The sequence below is a fragment of the Asparagus officinalis genome, chromosome 3, assembly GCF_001876935.1.
Source record: "Asparagus officinalis chromosome 3, Aspof.V1, whole genome shotgun sequence".
Taxonomy (NCBI): domain Eukaryota; kingdom Viridiplantae; phylum Streptophyta; class Magnoliopsida; order Asparagales; family Asparagaceae; genus Asparagus; species Asparagus officinalis.
Window position 1 is genome coordinate 33,429,945 of NC_033796.1, and position 17,924 is coordinate 33,447,868.

At 36.6% G+C, this 17,924-nt stretch overlaps 1 protein-coding gene across 2 annotated transcripts in view; it reads right to left on the reverse strand.

The window, feature by feature from the left end:
- Positions 1 to 17,311, reverse strand: part of LOC109833706 — a 44,892-nt gene extending 27,581 nt beyond the window's left edge. The window contains exons 1-17 of one of the 2 annotated variants that reach the window (XM_020401486.1): positions 16,874 to 17,311; positions 16,534 to 16,716; positions 16,175 to 16,336; positions 13,724 to 13,769; positions 12,528 to 12,742; positions 10,359 to 10,529; positions 10,007 to 10,252; positions 9,808 to 9,899; positions 8,724 to 8,808; positions 8,340 to 8,543; positions 6,600 to 6,659; positions 4,655 to 4,737; positions 3,169 to 3,419; positions 3,005 to 3,096; positions 2,764 to 2,893; positions 873 to 2,047; positions 468 to 775 (exon numbers count right to left, since the gene is read on the reverse strand). In XM_020401486.1, coding sequence (XP_020257075.1) covers positions 468 to 775; positions 873 to 2,047; positions 2,764 to 2,893; positions 3,005 to 3,096; positions 3,169 to 3,419; positions 4,655 to 4,737; positions 6,600 to 6,659; positions 8,340 to 8,543; positions 8,724 to 8,808; positions 9,808 to 9,899; positions 10,007 to 10,252; positions 10,359 to 10,529; positions 12,528 to 12,742; positions 13,724 to 13,769; positions 16,175 to 16,336; positions 16,534 to 16,716; positions 16,874 to 17,107 — 3,737 coding nt within the window. In that variant the 5' untranslated portion in view covers positions 17,108 to 17,311. Of the gene's footprint in view, positions 1 to 467; positions 776 to 872; positions 2,048 to 2,763; positions 2,894 to 3,004; positions 3,097 to 3,168; positions 3,420 to 4,654; positions 4,738 to 6,599; positions 6,660 to 8,339; positions 8,544 to 8,723; positions 8,809 to 9,807; positions 9,903 to 10,006; positions 10,253 to 10,358; positions 10,530 to 12,527; positions 12,743 to 13,723; positions 13,770 to 16,174; positions 16,337 to 16,533; positions 16,717 to 16,873 lie in introns of both variants that reach the window. The other variant, XM_020401485.1, reaches the window with a different exon arrangement.

Consider the following 17,924-nt stretch of genomic DNA (forward strand, 5'->3'; position numbering starts at 1 on the left):
TATATATATATATATATATACACACACACACATAAGCCGCCACCTTATACTCATAGCCGTACCACATAGATAGAGAGAAATTTAATTTAAGGTACATATACACACACACACACATAAGCCGCCACCTTATACTCATAGCCGTACCACATAAATAGAGAGAAATTAATTTAAGCACCAACTGTACCTTCCATTGGGGATACTTATATATATATATATATATACACACACACACATAAGCCGCCACCTTATACTCATAGCCGTACCACATAGATAGAGAGAAATTTATATATATATATATATATACACACACACACATAAGCCGCCACCTTATACTCATAGCCGTACCACATAGATAGAGAGAAATTTAATTTAAGGTACATATACACACACACACACATAAGCCGCCACCTTATACTCATAGCCGTACCACATAAATAGAGAGAAATTAATTTAAGCACCAACTGTACCTTCCATTGGGGATACTGTGTGTTGGTTTTGTTATATGCAAGCTTCCTTCAAAATCTGAATGGTGACAGGAAACCTTTCCCCTAGAAAGCAGCTTTCCTAGAGCCACAGTGTTCATGCTGGAGGCTAGCATCTCCTCTGCCAAATCCATTGTGATTGCATGCCCCAAATTGAATCCTAATTCTGCAAACTTTTTTGCATAAAGACAAAGGCCATGTTGAGCATATATGGATCCCATCTCCATTTGATCCTCATAACAGGAACAAATATCTGGTTCAGCACAGGGCCACATTGTTGGTTCCACAATGTCCTACAAGATCCCAGATTTATGCCAAAACTCAAAACAATGACAACATAAATTCCAGAAAGAAAACTATGTGAATTTTTTTCGGATATAAAAAACTTACATTGACAAGGGGATAACAGCTTTTAAAATTTATATCGGCTTCCGATATCAAATCTGCCAGTCTGGACACATGATTCACTACCGAGAGAACATCTTTTCTGTTAACAGGTACATATAATTTTAGATCATCACGATTGCAGCGCAGTTTTGTCCAAGTCTCCTGAACTAAGTCAACTTCAGGAGAACTTATTCCTGGCAACAATCGCATATTGAAGTCAGCACGGCTGCACTCATCCATTAAGTGGTATCTACAGGATATAGATTCATCTTCATTTTGGTTATCTTCTTGCTCCTCGTTGCCATTAACTGATTCTACATCTATGTCATATGCTGTCCCAGCATTATCTTCTAAACATTTTCTTTGTTCAATAGTGGTTCTATCCAAATTGTTAGCATCTCCTGGAGGACCATGGATTGGGCTAATAGAATCAGTTAAATTAAAACACGTATTGTGGGAAGTTATTGCAAGAAAATCTTCCTCCCCGTTAGTTTCTGTCCCGAAAATAAAAGAAGATTCTGGAACATATGACACATCCTGTAACTTGAATGTGTCACATATATGTGAAACAGATCCAGTTTCAAAAATTTCTAGTGGCTGCTGAACTATATCTCCCCTTTTATATCTACAAATGGGATCAGTGGGGAGTTCATTGAGATCGAGCATTCCACTAGTCTGTGAAATGGGGCCTTTCAACTTGTCTAACATCTGGTGATCATTCACAGTCTGTGTTTGTAGACACTCATCAGCACTCCCATCATCTGATTGAGAAGATAATACAATGCCACGCTTGTGCTTAACTGTTCGTTGAGCATTATTTTCTAGGGAGTCTGAATCATCACAGAAGTCTTCGATATCACTGTGATCTAAAAGGTCTGCAGAGTCGAGAAAGGAGGATTTTCTCTTGAACAACGCTCTCTTCCTAGGCTTGACAGGTGTAGATACACTGCTCAGGTGAAGGTCAATCATTTTCATTGGGGTCATTGGGGTAAGCTCTTGTGGCACTACCTCCATCCGTTGCAGATTTTCTTCCACCATAAAAGCTGTTTTATTGATCTCGTCTCCCACTTTTTCCGATAGCTTGCATGGTAATTCCCAAGGAACCAGCCTTGGAACTATCGAGTATGCAGCATTGATATCAAATCCCATGGGACTGTAGCTGACTCGTGCACTTCTTTCTGAATAGTAAAGGAAAATGTAGAATTAACTAAAAGTTACCCAGGATTGACAAAAAAAAAAGGAAAACAAAAATAATCATGAAATTTTGAGTGATAGTAAAAGAAAACTGGAGTATTATAATGCAAAGGACATTAGATTCGCCGCCATAACCACCACACAAGCCTTTTCCCCTCAATTAAAAAAGGTTTGACTGATAACACAATTCCCTCTGAGAATCCTCAGGAGGAGAAAAGCAAATGAACATAACAAAATAAGCCCACACGATGTACTTATTGTCATATTGATTTAAAGGTCAAAGACAATAAATAGGCAAGATGTTGGACAATGCATATCTTTCGAGCTGCTTTAAAACTCATGCAATTTCAAGAACCTTTGAACAGCTATCCAACTGATATGAATCAATAACAAATAGCAAGCAGGCCTTCTTCCTTACAGCTATTAATAAATGAATTCAAGAGTTACAGGAATTATCTGCGCAAGTTGTGTGATTTAGCCTTCACTTTTACATCAGGTAAAAAGATAATATGAAGCTCCGAGCCAAGAGATTCTGGTCCAATAGGGTTCATTAACAGGCAAGCAGATGTATTGTGGCTAACTCATGAAAGAACATTTTAACAGTAAATGACAATAAAATATAAACACCAGTATGTATATGTAAATGTATATGTATATGGATGTATGTGTATGTGTGAGTATGACATCGCAAGTTCCGTACCTGTCTGTGGCCCCTTGCCTTGGCACCAGAACTGAAGAAGCATAAGAGTTTTACGAATATCACCAAGACAGCATCTGACTAAATACTCTAGCATATCGGAGGAAACATGAGCCTTCTCGGAAGCACAAATCTGTAGAAAAACTCGGAACAAGTCATTTTAAGTGGCAAGTCTAATTCAAGGTGCTCAGGAAAGAATCCTGTATAAATAAATTAAAAACTTAGTATTGAACAGAAATCTTACCATGTATAGATGAGAAAGCAACTCGTCTGACGTTGGAAAATTAAAATCCAAGACAAAACGGTCCAGAAGTTGTGGTAACACAGGCTTCCTATCTGCATATGACTAAAAAGAAAATCAATAATGGTTAAAAGATTGAAATACTTAATATTGAATTTTAAACTCACAGTTGCTGGTTAGTATAATGGGGCGTTTTGCTGTTTCCACCAATTGAAGAACGGAAGCAATAAACCCACGATCCTCATCAAAAACAGTATCCACATCCTCAAAAAGAATTAGACTTTTGTTTGCAGTTTGACTGATGGCAATTTTCTCTGAAGCATTCCAAGAGATTTTTGCGTGAGTTGCTTCTTGCTTGGATGATCCTGAAACAATTTCAATTGAACCATTTCTTGGACCATTTGGATCCTCAGCAGACCTAAAAGAAATTATGCAGTTCAATCATGTCAATATTTTTTGAGACGATATATCCTATGGTGATTATTTTCAATAAAGGTCATGATCTACAGCTTGTAGGATGTTAAGTTTAGCCCAGTGAGCAAGTGATTGGGCAAGGGAGCCAGATATTATAAAGAAGGTAAATAAACAGAGAAATTAAAAAATATATATTGTTCTGAATACATGAATATATGCAAAAACATCCCAACCATTAGTAATTTATTGACACTTGCAAATGGGTGTAGGCGTCCTGCAAATTAATATCACTGGTGTACGCATCATACAAGGCTGAAGCACATGTTGTCAATATATATCTGTCACGACACTGCCAAATTTAGGTAAGGAGCTTTATACAAGTACATAGTTGCAAGACATCTAGAAAAACATAGGATATATGAATGGGCCTTCGAGGGAAATGATGGTTACCTAAGGTCTATGAGAAGAAACATATTCTTAAAGACCAGATGAAGCAAGGAAAATTCAGAGACAGTATGACTCCACATGAGAAGAGCAAATCTCTAGCTACGATATAAGACAAGAAAGAATTATCAACTATCACCAATATAAAAAAAATATATTCCTGACACTTTGCAGCTCATGAAACGCAAGGCCCCACATATCGTTTCACAAAACTTTATTGCAGGCTATCAACCTGATATAAACCCTCAAATTGGTAATGATTTATGGCCAAAGAAGTTATGAAATATGGAGAGCCTCACCGTTATCTGGAAAGTGACCTAATAGAATTAACAAGTTACTCATATAGAACCAAGGACATTCAAGCTTAAGAATGGGATTTGCAATCCCCAGGATGGAAGAGACACAATAGCTATGGCTGCTGATACAGACAGGCAGCCTTAATTAACCGGCTCCATTTACTCAGGACTTTAGTTCCCTCAATGCATCCTTTACATTTTATTCCCATCATTAGTGGTTAACTCACCTCTATAGCAGTCTCAAATGAAAATGTATGCATCATAATTGGTAGTAGCTATGTTCTTCCACATAAACCATATAATTCTACTTTTATATAATTTATACTTTTAAATCTATTTAAATATCAGAGCATAATACAACTATTTTCAAAAATTTATGAGTTAATGACACTAATTAGAGATCATATATGAGAATTTTATGCAGTTGAAACTCTGTCATGTTAAATAGCATTACTTGTAAAAAGTATGTTAAGATAGTACTGAAAAGTTAGTTAAGAACCATTTGTTTAGTGCATGTGAGTCCACAGCCTGTCCAAACACCTGCTTCATGTGAGTTCCATTTCTAACATCAGATGTGTTCACCTAAAAGAAGCATAAAAAGCTCTCAAAATTAGAATCAGAAAATGGAATAGTCATTGTGATGATTAAGATGTTACTGAAATCAAATGATCTAAAATTATGATTAGAGAAACAGATAGTTACCTAAAATAAAGCGTACATAGCTCCCACGAGAGAGAGAGAGAGAGAGAGAGAGAGAGAGCAATTGCAACATTCAATGTTATTGAAATCGGAAGATTTAAAGAATTTGTTAAGCTCCACAGAGTTGACAGAAAAGATATACGAAAATTAGCATAGCAATGGTCAGCTTGTTGGCAATATGAATTATCCTGATTTTGCTGTTAACCTACATGTCTATGATGTCATCCATAGACCATAGTCTTCTATATGGAAGGAACATGTCAGTCTCCAAGCTCCCCAGTGCTAACCTCCTTATCATTAGCTTCTGGAACTATAACTACGATTTGTAAATTCACAAACAGAAGTATTATTTCCAACATAAACATGACAACGTAGCGGACGAGTTTCCATTCTCCATAGAAATGTGAAAATTTATGCGTGTGCAGAAAATGTAGGCATGAATTATAATAAGAGGTAACACATAATATTAAGCTGGATTAGCAAGACCCAACACTTACACTATCAGGTATATGTTGAAGGAAAAGACAAGATAAATCGAAAATATTACTTTCTGCAGTTTAGAGAGCATTGTGGCGGAAGAGTATTTGGTTGGGCATGAAGAAAAACTAACATTTATGAGAAAGAAAATTGGCAAAATTTGTAAACAGCTGCCTAAAAGAACGGGATATATTCATGTACAACAAATGAAAACGTAATGAAGCCTTTTGAGGCAAAGGGTTCAAGAGCATAAAAGGTAAAGAATACAAAGTCCGTCTGTGACAATATGGCTGGCAGCAGTTAAGGATGTGAAGAAGTGTGATTTCCTAAAGCATTAACTCGTGCCACTAGTAAATCCATTTCTTTCTAGCACTTCTTCGGAACATGAGTCGTGCATAATCATAACTTCCTTGCAAATACTACATAAACAACTTTTGCAGTTTAAAGTAGGCACCATCAACCAAATTCCCTACTTGTGGCAAGCGCCAGCAAAACTTTTATATTCTAACAATCCCTAGGTTGAGGGTCCTTTTTATAGGCCAAAAGTTGGGGAATTTGCGCAACACTATTTTCCTTTTACAGTTCTCTTTAGATATGCACCAAGTTGGAGCCGATTAAAGGCACAAGCTTAGCTATAACAGGCAGAAAAACCCGCAATAGAGCAATAGTCTTGATAATGAGATTATCAAGTTCATCAATTTAGTACGGTGCATTTTCTTGGAGCTAGGTTGCCCCTGTACTATCTTAAAGTCTGTGCCGCTGCATCAATCAAACTTTTTCTTGAAACCATCAAAGGGTCTCACCCTAGAGGATGAGATCGCTGGAAGTTGCGAGTTACTAATTGAACTTTGGTTCATAACTTTCAATATTTAATCTTGTAAAAGAATAGTGATGGCACGTTTTTCTGATTTAATCTTGGAATCGAATAGTGATAGCAAATACTATAGAAGGCAGAAGCATTAACAGCAAACTATCTAAGTCTGAAAATAACATGAACCAAGCTAGCCATCCCTTTGATAGGTCTAGCGAACACCTTGCTCCAACAAATTAGGTGGATCATCTTAAATTACTCTCAGCCTATGTAGCACATCTCCAATTGAAAATATTTAGTTCCATTTTAGTTTTTATTCTTCCCATCATCCAGGAGAAGGCTTCTTCAGCAATACTTGTGAGATGTACCATGATAAAAACTATCAACCATAGTTCCAAAAAATAAAACTTAAAGCTGATGATGAAAAAAACAAGAAAAAAATTCCAGAGTAGAGTACCTCAATTACTTCGAAGCCTTGCTCTTTCGCACAGGCATATACAGCAGCAGATTTTCCGCTCTGCATTCTCAAAAGACAAGTACACTTAGTAATGCTTATTAGGTACTTAAATTCCTTCATGGAATCATTTCAGATAAGTAATTATTCAATAAATTTTCAGATCAAGAACTGTACAAAAATGACATGCCTGTCGAATTGCTTAAGCATGATGGCTTATGTTAGCCAGAAAGGTAATATTTCTTGAAGGAGAAAGGAAACAAATTAAAACTCAAATGCGAGTTATCAAAATGGCTACAAGAATTTCAGAAAGAGAAGAAAAGGCTTTTTCTCCTTTGTACTTTGAGTTTGTTTCGTTAAACTCTTATTGATAAAAGCGAGCGAGCAAGAGTGAGAGAAGCAGAAGTATATTGATAGAAGCAAAACTGAACTTTATCAGTATCACAATTACCAGTCCACTGTTGCATATAGAAACTAACCGTTCTCTGTATGGCATGGTGCAATCCACCAGAATAGTAGCCCATAGCTACTACATAACAATGATAAATTCAGTTCATGAAGCAGATTTGAACTAAAAGGTGGACAGCGGATTCTTTTCTAGGAAAAGGGCTGAGAGTGCTCTTCAAGACCTTCTAAATCTGATTATGGCATAGGTCCTAGTCAAAAAATCTGCAATAGAAGGATGGCCAAATTTTGCCACCAGCCAACCTGATGTTAAGCTATCCCGTGCTAGACTATCAGCTTGTTGACTAAAAGAAGGTTCACTTACACACTGATGTCTTTTCTAGCTTCCTGGTCCAAAATGGACAACACAAAGAATGCTTTAAGTTTAACTATAAAACTTAATCCTTCTATACCTAATTTGGATATTCTCATTCATGTAATCATCTTCAAAGCCATTGCACATTTAATTTTCCTATATACTGTTATATTTAGCAGCCTATAGTGTGTAAATAGTTCAACCATGCACTTGACTCTATGCTATACAAAGGTCCTTCAGTCTAGTCCAGCAACCCCACCCTGAAACCTCGCGGATACATTATTCACCTTGACCACCTCTTTCCTTGTTTGTTCACTTCTCCAAAACAAATTGCTACCCAGTTTGTTCAATTGAAGTTCCACAAAGAAATTGCGCATCTTGGTTACTGTTAAGTTTTTAAACAAAATTTGCCTATATTTTAACTAAGCTGATTCCCCATAACATGCTTCTTCCAGATTTTGTACTGCAGTCTTATGTGCTACATCCAACTGTCAACTGTATATTATTAGTCCAATGCTTGCTTAATGCAGAGCTCATGTTAACTTGGAGCCTTTGACTATTCAGGTTGAGACGGTAGTCTATTATCAAAATTTTGAAAATTGGCAGCACATGAAAACTTTCAGACTATGCATTGAGAAAAAGTGAAATTAGCAATTTGATAGGCATCCAAAAATTGAAAGAAGACGACTGTTTTCAAGATGTCATCAACCCAAACTAATCAACTCCAACCAATCCAAGAACAATCCATTTCCTATATATGAAGAGGAACCAACCTCGAAAATGAGAGGGGGGAAAATTAATCATGCCAGATACTATACTCAGGCAGAAAAAATTGGCAATATGGTTTGCTCAAAAGAAAGCAATAAAGAACATGAAACATGTGCATTTTGTCTATTTTTAAAGTTAATTCATAAAGAAGAGTCATGTCAACAATAGATCTAAAGAATTATATAAGAGAAATTGATCCGTCTAGTTTCGCATACCCCAATTGGTCCAGTTATTAAAAGCACATTTTTGTGTATTGCTTCATCATCCATGTCTGATTCAATTTCATACATACTATCTTCACTGTCTTCAGGGTCACAATGTTCCAAAAGATTTTTCTTAGTGCTAGTCTGAAGAACTCTTTCATTCCATGACTTGAGCCATTCATTAAGCAACCTGACAGATTCCCTATTTCCGCACACCTGCAGAATCAATCAGATATCTTACAATAGTGAAGAAGATACTGAGAAAACTACATCCAAGGCCACATTTACAGCAAACAATCATGCGAGCAGAAGAAAAGGAAATCACATCTTGGTTAATACAATGAATATTTACCAGGATTTCGTGCAGGACAAGGAAAGGAGTAAAAAATGACTGACCTCTAAGGCATTTTCTGGTTGGTACTTGTTGGTCCATAAGCTACACTCAGGCCAATAGCTGATGCGTTGATAATATGATGTCAACCTAGAGGATAAATGCCACTTTTAGGACAATGATGGAACAATTTAATATTCCTTCTAAATTTGCTCAAGTAAAAATGGCTGTCAGGAACATTTCAACAATTGCTTCATCAGGAAATTACACATCAAAATCCAAATTTCTATGTAACCCACACATACTACCCCACTTCAGTAAACCAAAAAGGGGAATGACTTAAATTATCAACTCAAAGTTATCCACTCAGATGAAAGGGAAAGGAAGAAACTTCCGCAAACAATCAATTGGACATATTTTATATTCAAGTTCCTCATTTCGTTAACTTCTTCAATTATGTCTCCGTGTGTTTGGGTGCGTGGATGTAGAGAGAGAAAAAGGAAGAGATTAGATACTCAAACTACATTCCAAACCAAACTCTAAATTAATATTGCAAGTTCCCAAACTGTGATAACAGCTCAATTTAAAACATATTTAATGGCAAAATATACCAGGCAGGCATCAAATGCAACATTATAGCTAATCTTTTTCTAATTGTCAAGCAAATTACTGAGATTTCATTGACATGATTTCTACTGCTTGTTTTATTTCATTACTCGCTTCATTTGATCTCACTAAATTAGTTTCAGTTCTTATAATGAAATAGCAACACATTTAACTAGCTTTTGTGAAGTTCAGATATCATCGTGTGCGCATGCGTGTGCGTTTTTTTAATAACATTGGTTTATTTGTCAACGAAAGAGCAAGATTTGATCTACAAGCTAACTTATTGGAATTTGGAAGTCACCTGAAAATGAAAAAAACAAGGTTATGCAAATAATAAATAAATCTGACCACCATTTCTCTCCTAGGAATTTAGAAACCGTATCGAATATCTGAACTACAGCACACTATCAAAAGAATGCCGTGAAGCCTTCAACAATCAGAATCTTATCTTATTGCTGTACAAACTTAAACAGATCTTATAAAATGATACAATAAATCTTCCTCTCCAAGAGAATGATACTATAAGTTTCAGAACTTTCTAACCTTTCCGTTAGTGACTTATCCTGCTGCTTATTCTCCAAGTTATCAACAGAACAATTTTCCTGTGACAAAGTATGTTCACTGCTAAAAGGGGCCTGCTAAAGAAACACATTTGAAGAGAAGAAAATAGTCACATGAGATGGTTTGTCATAGCATAGAAATTTCCAAAAGATTATCCAGTTGGGAATTATGGAAATTTTACCACATTAAATCGCTGCCAGTCTATAGACGTGGGTTTTATTGAACTGGTGGACAATGGCCTACCATGTACTTGATCTGGTAAAAGATTCAGATCCATTCTTTCATGATTATTATTATCCAATATTAAGGGCTTGACAGAACCATCAAAAACTGATGAAGCTTTTTCTATTGCACGATAACAGCTCAAATCAGAAAGAAAAGTTTCTGTAAACTCCCAATTCTTCCAGTCAAATGAAGCAATGTTATCCTATAGACAGCAAAAGAACAACACCACATCATAATCTTTTATACATGAACATTGCAATGGTAACCATATAATAATATTATCAATAGATAAGAAAGTTGTTTGGCACCTCCAATGTGTCAAATACATGAACAGGAGGACAAGAAACAGTGTAATCTCCATCGAGTCCAGACCAGCATCTCATCTCCACTTTTTTTTCATGAGACTCATGTGATCTCTTTGTTTTTCGAGAAGCAAAAAATGGATGTGTTTGCTTGCCTGCAGATAAACGCAAATTTTCCTGATAAAAAAAGCAAAAGCAGTTAATATAATTATCCAACACAAATGTAGTGGTAAGTAAGTACTGACTGTGTAGGTGAAATTGTTGGTGCCCCAGGAAACTGGAAGGTATATAGCAAGGCCACTATAGCAAATTGATCCTACAAGCGATAGGATTTCCTAACCCAAATTACCTTGAGAAGTACACAGTATGCTCATTGCACAAAATAAATATGGAAAGGTAGATCATGATGTGTGATCATTGGGACAAATCTACTGTAATGAAATCACAAGGTAACAAAAACTTATCTTGACAAGGGTTTGCACCATTATTGCCCTTAATAGTATGAAGCATGTGTGTCATGCAGAAGACACAGTCAACGAAGACGCTTAGATCTTTCATCAAATCATTAATGCAATAATTACTATTAGTGGAAACTTGACTGATAAAATGATGCTTTAAGAAGTCCACTGAAATAATTTCCACTTGTGCCAACATTCTGGATGTAATGAAATTCCGTATGTTAATAAAATCGAGTCAATAAATGTTTTCACCGTTATGGGTGAAAGGAGCTAGATATGCATCACATACACACTTGTTTACTATTTAGAAAAAGAGTTAACAAACATCCAACAGTTGTCACACTTTCAAATTCAGTGGCTTAAATATTGGGGAAAGAAAGAGAAGGAATATGCAAATGAGCAATATCTATTGTGAAAGAATGAAAGGAATATGCAAAATGTGCAATAACTATGCACGAATATTAAAAAAGTAAATGGTCTAGAAGCTATGGGCAGTTAATGACAAATCCACCATTCAATTGTGTCATTAGAGATTACTCTCAACGAAGTGCATGCATATTACGCACATTTATGCCAGTAAAATAATTGTTGGGTTCTGCTACTGCCAGAAGCATCATCAATTGTGACTTTTCATTAAAATGGGGCTAGTTATGGAGCATAACTCAATGTTGAGAAAGCTCAACAGACAGCTGACCAAGGTATATAGATCAACCTGAGATCACCTGTCCACGGATTGGTGGCAATCTTGTTATCAATCAATTGAAACATATGAGAAATTTTGGCCTATTTGCACCCTTCAAGACAGCAAGTCTCTTTCAAAGATTCATTTTAATATTCATACCTTTCGCATTGCCTTAAGTAATTAAAACACATATAACCATGTCCAAGTTCTTATACATTTAACCTTTCATTTCCGTATTATAGATATTGTATGGGAAAGGTACGCGCACAGACATACAGTATTTTTCCTCTTTTTCCCCTTTTTCTTTGGCAGTATAGATATTCTCCATAAATGGATTCTTATTTTGATGGCATTTCATGATTTTAGCAATTGGTGTGGATGCATTGCTGTGCATGGTGGGAGGCTAAAGGTGTTAACCTTTCCTGATTTTCTTCTTTGACTCCATGTGAAAAAACATTAGATTATTTCCATGAACTAGCAAAACAATGGCTTCATCTTTATGATAAGTTCTAGATATTGGTTTATGTAGTATTTTGTAGATGTAGATCACATTTACAGTGGAAATTATATCAACCATCAATGGTAACATCTATTCTGTAAGTATCTCACAAGATTAAGTAAGTCTATAATAATCCATTACATGCACAATAATTAGTTTGAGTTTGTATTATGTATCAAAGTCAAAGTATCAATCAGTTTGATTTCTTTTTTTCTTTTTTTTTCATCAGATTTATCGAAATATGAAAAACAATGTACCAACACATCTGGCATTACTTATCAAGATCCAAGATAATTAAGCAGATGAATTAAATCATCCTGATCAAATTAAATTGCTAGAAAATAGTTCAGCTTATGAAGCGCATGTCACAAATACAAAGCCTTTGTCCCAACCCTTTAGGGCCAGCTGCATAAATCCTTGTATTCAGGTAGGCTTAATTAAGGGTTAATTTTCAATGAAACAGCATTTGTACCAAAGATGAATGAGATGTCAAAATCGAAAATTTATATTTTAAATCAATGCTATACAAGGAATACCTCTGCCGACATCTTTGCCTCCAACCAGAGATCAGTCAATGGGCGGCGTACACTCAATTTTGGGCCGTCAATATCACTAATAGCATCATATCTCTTATTATTTAAACTCTTCTTGGAACTTGATCCGCCTTGTTCGATCTCCCGAGAAGTTGGAGATGTCTTAGGTGTGTCCTCCCCAGTCTGTTCATTTCTCAACTGATAACAGTTCTTGCTACCTTCGAAAATGTAGCATAACTAAGTTACAGAACGATATCTAATGGGTATGGTACAATATTATTATATAGACCAATATAGAGGAAGATATTACCACATTTATAGAGTCAAGTAAGCATAACATAGATTTTGAAATTGAACCATAAACAAACTTTAAAGGGCTGAATGTCACATATGCACTGCTGCCATAAAATGACGAATAGATGGACACTTAGTGACTGAAAAGTTTTGTTTAGGATTACTCTTTTTTTTCTTTTTTCTTTCTTTTTTCTTTTTTGGGTTCAACAACTTAAAACTATTCAGCTCAGACATTGTTCTGGTGTCTATTCCTTGATACTCCAAAATAATGGAAGATCTTGTTATTTAGTATTACTTCTTAATGACAGAAATAAGATAACTCAGTGAGATTATTTTGGTCAAACCTCTGTAAAAATTTAGTCATGACTCTACAGTTGAACAACAATCTATAACAGTGTAAGCCACTGATACCTAGTTTGCTGAATTCATTGCTCATTAATAGTGCTTATGATTAGTAGAATACATAAAAGTAAGTTTCCTTGTGGTACTCTCTTTATTGTTTAAAATAAGTAGTTTACATGGGAATGATCCAAAACCGGATGCCACTTACTGGAGCGAGTCAACAGGAAGTTAGCAAGTAGCTCAACAGATGCCAAACAATTAACTTGTCAAACAGAGTGATGCAAAAACGTAGAGTAAAGAATAATGTAAAACTTGCTCAAAAAACAAAGCATGCAATTCCCTAGACAGCTTTTAAACAAATATAACATTTGGTAGGAAATTCAGAGTTGTCATTACATATCTTAGTCTGGTTAACTTTAACTTATATTTCTGTGGGTTCAGCATTTTCTCATATATATTTTTTAATTTTTCAAGTGGGCTGAGAAAATAAGACTTTATATTGTGAAAAGGAACACATTTGTAGAAACAGTCCATTTAAGAAGAAAATAATATAGCTGACCGACCTTTGTTCCTCATGCTTGATCTACGTTCTTTCCTCTTTGCAGGAGACTGAAAGAAAAATTGAAAAAAAATCAGGTCCTCCAGGCATAGATATGTGTTCACAGATTCATAAGGGGCAAAAGTAGCAACATGTGAGTGGCAAAAGCCAAAACAAGTTATGATGCGCATGAATCTCAACGAATCATATAGGTAAAGTTCTGGATGACCAAGAAAAGGGACAAGTTTATGCATGCCATGATATGTGACTAAAACACATTCATGTATGAATGTAATATATGAACCTCAAGTTTTATTCATGCAAGCACTGACCACTTGAATCAAATTATCAAAACATACAGAATTAACTTTTTGTCGTTTATAGTCGTCAAAAGTATCGGTTTGGTCAAAATGAATGCAGTTCTTTGCAGAAAGAATGGTTGGAAGTATTCGTTTGACTAAGAGAATGTACATGGACACTTGCAAATCAAGTGATTGTATAAGAAAGCGCACTTAAGCTCCCAAATCCTGGATTTCTGGCGTAACAGCGGTGGAACATAACAAACAAAATATTTCGGCCATGTAACATAGGGGCCTACGCTATGGAGAACTCGGCCAAAAACATGGACACCCAAAGGGCCTAGCACACACAATCCTATCTTATTTGAGCCCGTCATTGCACTACTATAGACAGAAAGAAGAGACTTGCCCCGGCACATCATAAACTTTCTCATCCGGGGGAGGAACACTAGGTTGCATGTAGAAAAAGTGAGGGGACCCTGTCGGGCTCCCCCCCACCCCCAAAAAAAACTTTACGTGAGAGTTTCCCTTCATACGGCTCCAATGATTTTCAGATGCCCCGAGAGGCATCTTTTCCTTTATTCCCTTTGAAGGTGGTTCACACGCACGCAAATGGGCACCGGCCGCAACAGCAAAGAACTATTAATAATTTGAGGGTAAAAGAAAATTGTGCCAGACAATTAAGCAAAAATCTACATATAGTGTTTTTTTTTTTTTGCCAGGGTTTGTGATTGAAGAGACGCTTTATAAATATCAAATATGTTGGGAAATAGCCTTATATTTCAGCCCAAAAAACATCAGAAGTGTTGGAATCGAAGCAGGAGATGAAATGGGGTGAAAACATCAAAAGTGGCAGCTAGACCAGTAGGTTGGACCAGTTAGGAACCCTGTTGGTATACCGACCAGTCGGACCGGCTAGGTTAGACTGGTTACAAGTAGATTTCTTTTCTTTGGAATTCTATTCAGGTTATAGTTCTTATTGGTTTATGTATCCGTTTTTAGATCCTTTAAATAGACTCTACCACATCTAGGGTTTTAAGAGAAGAAAAGCCAAGGAGAAATGCATATTGTAAGAGAGAGATTGAGAGAAACTAAGGAGAGAAATATAGGATTTGAAAGATCTTTTTCGGTGAGATTGAGAGAGGATTTCTAGTTGGTTCATCAAGAACACCAAAAAGGGATTTTTTGCAATCTTTGATATTAAGAAGACTCAAATCTCTATATGTGGATGTAGACGATTGTCGAACCACATAAATCTTATGCGTCGTCTCTCTCTTGTTTAATTTTTTACGGTAAATTGCTATTCTCTTGAGTTCGAACATAGGTTTCTTAGAGTTTCCGCATCGCCAAATAATCGCTTGATCTACAAAGAAGAAGAGATCTAATTGGATGATCCGGTGATGCTTCTGCATAGAAACATCGATTGGTGGCCAAAGATCGGTATCGGGTTGCGGTGGGTGTGCGCCAACAAAATAACCTAGGAGTGGAAAGATATCAACATGGGCGGATATATTATCATTCTAAGGGTGAAGCACCCCTAAACAGTTACAAATTTGCATGTAACTTTCATTCTCGCCCCCCACCCCCCTTTAATTTTAAAAATTGCACCCAAAGCCCAAACTAACTAAAAACACTAAAAAATCAATTACAATTGAATTAACCCATTGAAAGTAAAAGTGCATTTAAATTTCAAACAATTAAATGTATTGAGTGCATTCCCATTGCATACCATAGTTTTATAATGTTATTTTTTTATTTGTAAGTAAACGGGTCAATGTCCCCCCCGCCCCCCCCCCACACACAAAAAAAGAAAATTTTTCTGGATCCGCCACTGGGTGGTGTTGCATTAATTAGGTCAAACAAAATCTTCCAACCATTGTCTTGTGCATCTTTAAAAGATTTCAACTGACACAATGCCAAATCTTAAATGCATAAACCAATATAAAAGCCCAATCATGTATTCAAGTTGAAGTAACAAGAAAATTAGAATAATTGATTGATTTAGAAATCACTACATCATCTTAATCAACTTTAAGTCCCAGTAAACAAAAATGTCTCTAAAGGGCATTGTAAAAAGATGTCGAAACAAACATAGACTAAGCCAAAATAAATTATGCCAACACACATAAGTTAACCCAAAATAGAACAAATTGTGAATATTCCAGTTCAAGCTGTACCTTTTGTGGAGTTCTAGGTAGAGATTTCCTCTTATTCCCTTTGTTCATTCGTTCATCCTTGCTTTCTTGAGACTCATTTACCTCCTCCTGAGTTACCGTAACCATTTCCTCATCGTCTGGAGGATTACGCCATGGGAGCTTTGATTGAGAATATTTCAATTCCTAAAGAAACCAAAAAAAATAGAGGAAAGTTAAAAACCCTAAGGTGTAACAGACTACAGACGTTCTAAAATATAGATTTCCTTTTTTTTACAGAGAAAAAAAATCAATTCTTAAAATACATTGCCGAAAAAGCAGCACAAAACCGGACTCATTAAGCAAATAAAAACAGTAACCATCAAATCGACCAAATATTATACCTTTATAGGAGTTCTGGCCCGAGATTTCCCCTTCTTTCTTGCATCTCCCTCGATTTCCTCACGCTTCATTTCTTCATCCTTGCTTTCTTGAGACTCCTTTATCTCCTCCTGAGTTACTATAACATTTGCCTCATCATCTGGAGGACCACGCCATGGGAGCTTCAATTGGGAAGATTGTAACTCCTAAAGAACAAGAAAGCAAATTTTAAAAACCTACGCTTTCAACTGACAAAACACGTATTAAATTCAACTAGCTAAAGTACATTGCCAAAAAAGGGGCAAAACAAGAAATTTAGACCAATTACAAAAACCCTAACCATTAAGCAACCTAAAATTATACCCTTTTTGGAGTTCTAGGTCGAGATTTCCCCTTTTTCTTCCCGTCTCCTTCGATTTCATCACACTTCTCTTTCTCCTCTTTCTCCTCCTCGATCACCAAGCTCTTCCCTTTCTCAGCTCGAGGCTTGTGCCAAGAGAGCTTCGATTGGATGCATCTCTTCGCTGGCTTCGCCGAGGGAGGCGAGATTTCGTTCCCGATCTCGACAACGACGCCCTCTTCCTTCGATAGATCCATCGCTTTGTGGATTTTGAGGGGTTTTGGGGGGATTCTGGAACCCTAATTTTGGGCAGAATCGATTAAGACAGGGGGGAAAAGGCGGGAAAAGTAAATAGGGTTAAGATGGCGTCCCAATTGTGGTGGGAAAAATAGAAATTCTGGTGGGAGGGGATTTATAGGCCCCCGCTCCCCAGATCGCTGCACCAGGGTTAAAAACTTTAAAAGTGGCTCCTAAAACAAATAATAATAATAAATAAATCACGCCCGCGGATGGCCCAAATGAACCGGTGTTATAAAAGTATATTGTCGTATCCATAGTTATTTTCCCCTATACAAGTACCGAAATAAACACCGAGTGGGTATGAATTTATTTTATGTATTTACCAGGGTAAAATTGTATCTATTATATTAAAAACTAGGGGAAAATGTGTCAATGCCCCAAAAAATAAAGCTATTGTGACTAGGCCCCTCGTATTATTTTTTATGTGACAAAGCCCCCAATACATGAAATACTTGTGTTTCAGCCTCTATTTAGCTTTCCAACATAGCACAGTGACAAACATTTGTTCAAAACACAAAACTGTCATTAACCTATTTCTTGTCTGCCCTCTCTCTCTCCTCTCTCTTCTCACGCTCAAACTTGTCTGCTAGAGATACCCGTCCACCGCCATGGCGGATACCTCCGCAAAGGTCGACCCCAAGATCCAGGCCTCTGACACCCTCCCTCTCCCCATTCGCCACACGAATCTCCTCTTCTCCTTCCTTTTCATGACCTCTCTCTTCTTCCTCATGCGCCGGTGGCGCGAAAAGATCCACACCTCCACCTGCACGTCGT